Here is a 9,642-nt window from a genome sequence, read left to right as displayed (position 1 = left end):
GTTAAATGATACCTTCATAGAATTTCATTCCAACACATGTGTCTGTGGCCCCTAAAAATTAAGGCTCTATTCATTCCAGCTGGGATTCACAGTCTCCATGGAAACCTGAGATTTGTCATCTCTGTCATCAAGTTTTCATTATAGTTCCCAAACAAAATGATCGTGGAAACGTTTTAACTTTATCTTCTTTGTTGTTTCCAGAAGGTCAAAATAATATTTCTGCTTTTGTACATTAGCATGGTCGCTATCCTCTGTCTTTATTTTCTTTTTTTTTTCCTTTCCTTTTTTCGCAAGTGACCAGGATGTCCACTAGGGGAAAGATGTTTTTCTCTTCTAACCTTAATTCTAATCCTTTGTACTAATCTGAAGTTTTACACCTGCTGGTACCCTACATGCAGTACTCAGTACTCTGTTTTATATTGGTAGAATATTTTAAATTTTTGTAAGAGTTCTAACATGAATTTGAACAGAAATAGAACCAAAGAAATACAGAACATACCGTAGAACCATTCTTTCACATCTTCTCCAACAAGAACCTCAGAAATGTCTGAATAAACTGAACCATTTTTTTACCCTCTCACACACGCACAGACAAAAACATGTATCTATTAAAGAGAAACACTGCCCCCTAGTGGAAAACACTTGTCAAGAACGTGTGAGAAAGTGATGAGAAAGTCCTCACCTTTTAAACCTTTTTTATATTATTTTAATGAACAAATATATCAGAACCGTAGATGTTCTCCTTGGTTTGAGTTCTAAAAATAATTAAAACTAATTTTAATTCTAATTCTTCTCCTCCTGTGTCTCAGGTGTTTACTCGCTATGGGAAGTGTTATACCTTTAATGCAGGAAGCGATGGACGTCCTCCTCTGATCACCACCAAAGGAGGTATGGGAAACGGCCTGGAGATCATGCTGGACATTCCGCAGGACGAGTACCTGCCAGTCTGGGGAGAGACAGGTGAGGGAATTAAACCAACAACCTCCAGCGTAGGGGAAAAACATACAAGTTTCACTGCACTCACTTTCTTCATTGTCCTGCAGATGAGACGTCCTTTGAAGCTGGGGTCAAAGTTCAGATCCACAGTCAGGACGAGCCTTCGTTCATAGACCAGCTGGGGTTCGGCGTGGCCCCTGGGTTCCAGACGTTTGTTTCCTGTCAAGAACAAAGGGTAGAAAAAAAAATCTTCTTATTCAAACTCATTTTAATTAGGTTTTTTTTTTTATTTCAAACCTACGTCGGCAGTAGCGTATCCCAGCATGCCGAGCGCCTCAGAGCTGAGTTTGAATTAACAATCACACCAATGTTCCATTGTTTAATGTCTGTATGTTTTTGGACCGGGGATTGAACCAGCGACCATGTGATATTCACACTGAAGAACCAAAACAGGAGGACCATGAAGATTCATTAGCATCAACACATGGTTTGTTTTTTTCCCGACACCGAGGGGAAACCAGTCGATGGTGTTTTATTTCACGGCAGCCATTTTCCCTGCGTTACAGCTCATATACCTCCCCCCACCGTGGGGGGACTGCAAAGTGACGCCCATGGACTCCGACTTCTTTGACAGCTACAGCATCACAGCCTGCCGCATCGACTGCGAAACGCGCTACCTGGTGGACAACTGCAACTGCCGCATGGTGCACATGCCCGGTAGGAAACCACACCAGAGTTATACCAGGTGAACTGTACCAGGTGCAGACTAACGTTGGCTGGTTTTGTTCCTGCAGGCGACGCTCCGTACTGCACCCCTGAACTGTACAAGGAGTGTGCTGACCCAGCTCTGGGTGAGACATGTCTTTCACAATGTCTGCCTTGAATCTTTGAGGAACTGATTCAGACCAGTCACGCAGACACGTGCTCTCACGTGCACACACACACACACACGTGCACGTCATTCCCTTCACGTCATCACACCACTGGCCTCTGCTCGTCTTCTCTCCAGATTTCCTGGTGGAACGAGACAACGACTTCTGCGTGTGTGAGACGCCCTGCAACACCACCAGGTACAGCAAAGAGCTGTCCTTCGTCAAGATCCCCAGCAAGGTCTCTGCAAAGTACCTCGCAAAGAAATACAACAAGTCTGAGCAGTACATCAAGTAAGGAGTACACTGTACTTCACTTTGTGAAAAAGACAAAATCCATTATCCGTAGGCTAGCTGCCTGAACCCTGAAACCTTTTTGGGTTGTTACGGTGTAAAATTACAGACACTTCTTATTTGCTACAGATTATAAATGTATCCAGTAAAATATAGAAATAGATCAAATAGATTTGTTGACCAATTTTACAGCAGAATAATGTACAAATAAACTACAGCAAAGTAAATGAAGAACGTTGACACACTATATTCAAATGTACAAAGCAAGGCCACACAGTAAGTTTCTATACATGTTATACAGATTCCCGGGCGCTCTTCATCAACCAGGCAAAAAATAAATAAAAAATACAGCCCTGTTCTACAGCCATTCACACCAACTGTACCTGAGTTCTCACTGATAATAACGTCCACTGACTGACTTTTACTTTCCTCTCTGCAGAGAGAACATCCTGGTTTTGGACGTTCTTTTTTGAGGCGCTAAACTATGAAACTATAGAACAGAAGAAGGCCTACGAGGTGGCAGGACTTTTAGGTACAAAGTTTCCGACTTCTGTCTTATACAACAGACAAGTTATCAACTGGTATAAAATCCTGTTTTCTGTTTTTTTTTTTTTTTTTTGAGATTTTTTTTTTGGGGTTTTTATCGGAGCGAGCATCCTCACGCTTCTAGAACTGGTTGACTATTTGTACGAGGTGAGAGAACATAACCAACATTTATGAATGTTAATTTGTTTCACGTGGTTGGGGATTTTTTTTTTATTGTCTTATATTCACACTGCAGCCGTTACACTTGGTGTGAACTCTCTGTGCCGTCGTTACGGACTCTCTCTAAGTGTCGTCCTGCTGTGTGTTCTCGTCAGGTGATCAAGTTCAAACTGTGTCGCTGCTCTGCTAAGAAGCACAGCGCCGCTGACCAGGGAACAGTGCTGAGTTTGGACGATGTGAAGTGTCACGTCAGCAACTTCCACTAGGGGCTCCGCAGCTGACAGAAGGCTGAACTTCCTTCGTTCAGAATTGTTTAGTCAGACTGCGATCGTGGCCGTTTGCCAGAAGAGGCGCTGCTGACGTTATCTGAGCGGGTAGGTAGGAAGGGTCAGGGCGCTAACCTGAGGAGGAGGACGCACACGGCCGGAGAGCAAACTGTAAATGTGGTGAATTCATTGTGCATGGTCAAAACAGAGGACAGCCTTTAACAACACGTTGACTGAGTCGGTGGAGGACTGACGTAAGGAGAGTTTGACTCCTCTCAGTGAAGTGACGATGTTTATCTGTTTTTGGAATTTATTTACAACATGTTTTTTATTTAACCTATGAATGTCACCTTTGTTATTTACAACATGTTTTTTTATTATTTAACCTATGAATGTCACCTTTGTCTGTATTTATTTAGTTTGATTTAGAACTTCAAAGTACAGATCTGGGAGACAGAGTCCACTGAAACTGATACTACCAATCCATTCTGTTGTCAACGGGAGGCCAGATCTGATTGGTTAAAGGTGTAAAATAGTTATTGAACTACAAACTTAGTAACATTCCAATTGACTAAATTTTAGCAATTTAATTTAACGTCAATGAAAATAACACTAAACCCTTACCTTGCTAACAAACGTTTGTTCAACAGCAGAAAAAAAAAAACATTTAACAGGAAGTTCACCAAAACTTTCAAACTAAAAGTTGTATATTTTACATACAGAAGCGTCCACATCTTATTAAGGTGTGTGAAGAATAAAGAAGGGGTTTTGGCAGAAATATCTGCAGGTACTACACATGTAAACAGCTATTTGTATAATAATTTATTATTTTAAAAAACTGTTCACGTGGCTTTAACAAATATTGATGTTTATGTCCAGAACTGTCAGAATAAAAGAAGAATATTTGGTCCAATAGACTGTCTCGTCTCACACGCCTTCATCTAATCATTAATTTAATTTTAAATAACGTTGTATACTGTTCTACCTCATCTGACAAGGTGACAACAAAGATTTCTAAGTGGATTATTTGAAATTGTTTAAATGAAATTGTTCCTGAATCGAGTCAATCAGACAACAAACAACACCGACATGACAGTGAAGTACACAATACTACAGTTATTCCTACTGACCCACTAGTACAGTGTTGACCTGACTGTGTGTTAGAAGCACAATCGTACCATCAGCTTTGAGTTCTTGTACATACTGCAATGATAACCAACAATTCTACTTGTGTATTTGCTTAGTAGTATCTGTGAAACATAGTACTCATCATATTTATTTGTTATATTTGATATAGATGTACATCCTGTAGATGGTTTACTTCTTTTTTTATTATTATTCGAGGTGTGTTTTGTTCAACACGATATCGAGTACGCAGCTCCCTGAACTACTGTACAAACAAGTAACTGATTCAAATGAACAGAATGGAAGTGAACATTGAGATTATTTGGCTGCATCTTCAGCATGACGTCATACTGTACCATTAAAAGTTGTCATATAGCTACAATGTTTCCCCTGATTATTCATAACAATCCTCTTAACGGCTTCAGAAAACCACCGGACCTAGTACGTTATTCAATCTGTCTGTCTGTGGGTTGGGCTAATTGTGAAACCTCCCCTAATAGTACTTGGTACTTTCCTCCAGATGAAATTAACAGAAACAAAATATAAGTATATATATACAAAAAAAACTAGAATTTTGACCAGTTTCTGAAGATTAAAAAAACTCATGTGCTCAGATAACTTCATGACAATTATTCAGTTTCAGGAGGAAACAACTCGTCTACAAAGAGGAACCGTTTGTGGGACGTCGTGGCTGCAGTGGTCGATTCATTTTGGCCAAATCAGACGTTTTCTTCTCAGTTTGTGTCGACTCACAGAGATCAGAGTGCTGATTCTTAACTTCACTTCCTTCCTTCATCCCATCTACTGTTTGCACACACACACTTGTGTAACGGAGACCCTTTTTATCCCAGTCTCTAAGACTGAACGACTTTCCCACAGATCAGTCTGTGTGGCTTCTGTTGTGACTGACAATGAGAGGTCTTTATTCCCCAATGACTGATCCTACCCACAACACACAGCAACACACACACACACACACACACCAACAACCTAACTAACCTCCCCTTCATTCAAGAGACTCTGAAAATATATTCATATTTTAAAGTTGAACTAAATTAACAGCCATTCTGTAAATATAACCTAACCAGATCAGACCACTGCTTATTTAGTTTAAGTTTTGGTTTGAGTTTATTGACGTTACTTATCACATGAGCTGGTCACATGATAAGCCACTGTGACACTGTAAACAGAATTAGCGTTGGTCATTGGCTTTTTGTGTGATGATGTTTCCACACAGAAACTAAAAAAATCTAAAACAGACAAACGCAGCGGGAAACAGTTCCAGTCACTGTAAACGGTTTTACTGTGTCTCATCAACTGTCTGCCCGTCTTTACCTCGTGAACCTTGTTACAGTGACCTTCCCAGTGCGTTACATCATCAGCTCAAAGACAACGCAGATAAAGTTCAAGGAACAGCAACAACCGACTGTCTGTGGTAGAAGAGTTCCAGTTTTATTTCAGGCACCATTTGTGCATTAACTGTGTATTATCAGTCTATAGACTGTTCACAACGCTGCTTCACATTATGTATCGTAGGTCTATGTTAAATATTTAACATTTAAATTGTTATAATTATTACAAAAACATTAATGTGACAGAGCTTTACTGGACTTTCTTTCTTTCTTTTTTTATTTTTTTAATGGGACAACATTATTGGGAGCTGTTGTTTTTTATGGCAGTGTCAGGGTTACTGATAACAGTGGGTGGAGCTGACTTTAGTCCCAGTCACTTAGATTAATGTTCCTTAACAGGGTACACACACCAGGTTTCAAATGCTGTTTAATGTTTAAAGGAGAGTTATTCAAATAATTGGCAGAAGGGCTGTTTTTTACTATCTTTTTTAACTTAACTGCTAACTTAATGGCAGGAGGACTGTTTTTTACTATCTCTTTTAACTTAACTGCTAACTTAACATTTATTATGTTGCATCCAGTAGGGGGCAATCTCGCTGATCTGTTGTCAAACATCATCTTAAATAATAATAATAATAATAATCTTAAGAAAAAAAGAGGTTGTTCTTAACTTATTTCCCTGTGAAAATACATATCAAACAAAACTTTAAAAAAATATAAAAATAAATGTAGAAATGGAATGAATATTAAGAAAAAGAGAGTTTGTACAAGACAAAAACGTACTGTACTTTTCTATGGATTTCCAAGCTTTTCTGGTTTGTTTAAAACAGAAACAGTGCCACCTACTGGACACTATTCACATTGTAAATAATACATTTTGCAGTTTTCCCATTTACATTTTGCCAAATTCAGGGTTTAAAATAGTCGAGATGACTGTTGTGTTGCCCGGACCCGCAGCACAGTGAGCTGTGGTCAGCGGTCAGCACGGTGGGACGGTCCAGTCTCTCCTCAGAGCAGCCAATCAAACGGCTGCTCGCCGTGTCTCTGTTTACCGCTTGTGCAACAACAACACACACACACACACAGCAGTGAACAGACCAGCCGTAGCCCCCGTTCATCTCTGGACTTTTCTCTCCACAATGGCAGCTCCGAGCAGAGTCTGCATCATCGGCTCTGGAAACTGGTGAGTTTCCGGTACTTTAACGTGACCGTAGGGGGAAAAAACCCGTCTGGGATTTAAACCTGTCAACAACAGTGCAGTATGTGCGTGCACGCGATACGATCCCCGATCAACCCGGTGGTTTTTTGCTAGCTCTGGTACCCAGGGATCAATGGGACACAGTCAGCTAACGTTGACTAGCAACGGGCTTCGCACTAAAGACAACTTCATTTACATTATTGTCACATATTAAACCTCGTTTTATGTTAATTCCTGTTCTTAGGTCTAGTCCCAGTTAAACTGACCGCAAGTCAATCACGACTTATGTCCGTTTTTACGTGTAATATGTTCAAATGAAAATAAACTATGTTCGGTAGTTATTCACATTCACAACAAACTGTTTAGTTTAAACCTCCATTAACCCAACGTCGAATTATTACAGCGCTGTTACCATGGACATGGACATGCAGTCGTCCATGGTAACAGCAGGGTTGGACCGGAACCAAAGTCCTAACTCTTTGTCCGGTTGTGTTTTTTATTAACAACTTTCACGTACAGTGTCCGCAGCAGTGACGTGTTATTAGCTTAGTGGAGCCAGAAGTCAGAGAACCAGATGTAGCTTATTTTACTCTACAGTTTGCTTTCTTTCACAACACGCACACACGGGCAACTACAATGTACTAAGTTACTACGTAAGAGTAGATAGATAGATATATATCTTTATTAATCTATAATTATTAATAATATTAATATAAAGTGACCTACGAAAGGGGGGGTTACAACGTCAACCTCAAATGGTGAATTTACCTCAAACGGTTTATAAGAGTGAAAAAGTCGTTTGGTCTTACCTTTGTTTGTCCCGAGTCTTTTCGCGAAACTCCCTCCTACTTCCCCGTAAAAGTTCTTCTCGCTCTTCTTTAGGTTTCGAACGTCTCCCGTTCTCAGAGGACATTAATACAAATCAGTTTTATTGTTTTTTTTCGGTGTAAAAGTGTTTGAAAAGAGTCGCTGTGCACTTGACTTCCTGGTTTCGCGATTACGTTGTCGCTTTTGAGTAGAACAAGACGAGCGCCGACACTAGGCCTGTTCAGCTCACGTCCGCCCTCTTCTGGTGTTACGTGATACTGTTTGCCGCTTCACTAGGATTTAAGTCTGGTGGGCGTGGTCAGCGTGTGCCTCCTACTTCCCGTGTGCACGGCCTCATGATTGGCTCTCGGAAATGACGTATTAAAAGATGGCGTTTCTGATACAGCGGGACACAGGCGACCACAGTGCTGGGCTGCCGGCTAAACGCGGTTGCCATGTCTGCTAATTGTACGCGAACTTGTTTTATCTAAATTAGCGTCAAATGCTTCAAACGACTAATTCACTGCTGCTTAATGTTTACCTTATTAATTTAACATTAAATTCTAAAGAAATGTAATGATATAAATCGATAAAGTGGCTTTTCTGTCCACGGGTGACGGGTATGTGTTCACCTGGTTTTCACCACCTGTTGCTGCCTAAGATGGCGTTTCTCCTCAGTATTTTTTTTTAAAGAGCTGCCCATTTCACCCAAGAGCACAGAATGTTATTTTTCTCTCTGTGGACTTTGATTTGTTTGCCAAACTCGGTTACATAAACACAGGTGTCCAGTCCACTTCTGCTTCTTTGTAGAAGTAAGAAAAAAGTTCAAAAGTCACAGGAAAATTATACAAATTGAATGCACACAACAGAAAATCTTATATACATATATAATATCTTTAACATTTAATGTATGATTTGTCTAAATGTAAAGTATTCCACCTGAGTGTAATTTGTTGATTAAAGTCCCTCTTCGTGACGTGTATGAACACAGGGGTTCAGCTATCGCTAAGATAGTGGGAGCCAACGCAGCCCACAACTCCAAATTCGACAGCACTGTGAAAATGTGGGTGTTTGAGGAGATGGTGGACGGACGCAAGCTGACGGAAATAATCAACACTGAGCACGAAAATGTCAAGTATCTCCCTGGACACAAGATCCCTGCAAATGTGGTGAGATGCTGCGTCTCCCTCAGTTCGTCTCATCAAGGTTTTTTTTATTATAATAATTAACCTTTAATTACTCCCCCCCACCCTCACGCTCCTCTCTCTTCATCTACCTCCACCTCCAGTTGGCTGTTCCCGACCTGGTGGAGGCGTCCAGGGATGCAGACATCTTGGTGTTTGTGATTCCACACCAGTTTGTTGGCAGAGTGTGTGACACCATGAAGGGGAAGATCAAAAGTGATGCTCTGGGGATTTCCCTCATAAAGGTTTGATCTTTTTTGTCAATTTGTTGACAAAAATGAAAAAAAAAATGTAATTCCTCTTACCTGCATTTACGTCTTTGTTCCACCAGGGGGTGGATGAAGAAAAAATTTAATTCCTCTTACCTGCGTTTACATCTTTGTTCCACCAGGGGGTGGATGAAGGACCTGACGGACTCAAACTCATCTCAGACGTGATCCAGGAGAAGCTCGGTATCACCATGAGTGTACTGATGGGGGCCAACATTGCCAACGAGGTTGCGGATGAGAAGTTTTGTGAGACCACCATTGGTGAGACCTGGTTCTTTTTCCCCAAAATTTTGAAACACAGTCTTGGAGTTCTTCATCCTTTAAGATTTTTAAACCCGTACTCAGGAAGTTTCAGCCCCGATTCGGCAGAACAATGCAATGCTGTTCCACTAGGTGGCAGTATTAACAAATCATTGATAGTTTTAATTGAATGAAAGTTGGTGATTGACCTAGCCGTGCTGTCATAACAGGCTGTGAGATGAGCTGCGTCTCTGTTTTTGTGTCCAGGATGTAAAAATAAAAGTCACGGCGCTCTCCTGAAGGAACTGATGCAAACCGACAACTTCAGAGTGACTGTAGTGCAGGAGTCTGACGTGGTGGAAATATGTGGAGCCCTGAAGGTGAGAGGTCAAGACCC

The 9,642-nt window shown here is 40.8% G+C and overlaps 2 protein-coding genes and 1 long non-coding RNA gene across 3 annotated transcripts in view; 2 read left to right on the top strand and 1 right to left on the bottom strand.

Annotated features, from left to right (window-relative positions):
• The window catches only part of LOC112487597 (uncharacterized), a 22,679-nt gene extending 14,145 nt beyond the window's left edge, over positions 1–8,534 (bottom strand). Inside the window, exons 1-3 of the long non-coding RNA XR_003050849.1 lie at positions 7,555–8,534; positions 1,025–1,155; positions 839–946 (exon numbers count right to left, since the gene is read on the bottom strand). This is a non-coding gene — a long non-coding RNA (uncharacterized LOC112487597). The remainder of the gene's footprint in view (positions 1–838; positions 947–1,024; positions 1,156–7,554) is intronic.
• Positions 7–2,701, top strand: LOC103385439 (acid-sensing ion channel 1B-like). Its single transcript, XM_025059281.1, has 6 exons — positions 7–960; positions 1,044–1,171; positions 1,503–1,653; positions 1,731–1,787; positions 1,946–2,099; positions 2,539–2,701. Exons 1-6 carry the CDS (start codon positions 891–893, stop codon positions 2,570–2,572), a joined length of 594 nt encoding a protein of 197 aa, XP_024915049.1. The 5' UTR covers positions 7–890; the 3' UTR covers positions 2,573–2,701.
• The window catches only part of LOC103385408 (glycerol-3-phosphate dehydrogenase [NAD(+)], cytoplasmic), a 5,010-nt gene continuing 1,938 nt past the window's right edge, over positions 6,571–9,642 (top strand). The window contains exons 1-5 of the mRNA XM_008319282.3: positions 6,571–6,730; positions 8,544–8,721; positions 8,841–8,981; positions 9,128–9,266; positions 9,513–9,625. Of these exons, the coding sequence (XP_008317504.1) occupies positions 6,687–6,730; positions 8,544–8,721; positions 8,841–8,981; positions 9,128–9,266; positions 9,513–9,625 (615 nt within the window). The 5' untranslated portion in view covers positions 6,571–6,686. The remainder of the gene's footprint in view (positions 6,731–8,543; positions 8,722–8,840; positions 8,982–9,127; positions 9,267–9,512; positions 9,626–9,642) is intronic.

This window comes from Cynoglossus semilaevis, chromosome 10, assembly GCF_000523025.1.
Source record: "Cynoglossus semilaevis isolate Cse_v1.0 chromosome 10, Cse_v1.0, whole genome shotgun sequence".
In the NCBI taxonomy this organism is placed as follows: Eukaryota; Metazoa; Chordata; class Actinopteri; order Pleuronectiformes; family Cynoglossidae; genus Cynoglossus; species Cynoglossus semilaevis.
This window is presented reverse-complemented; position numbering and strand designations above follow the sequence as displayed.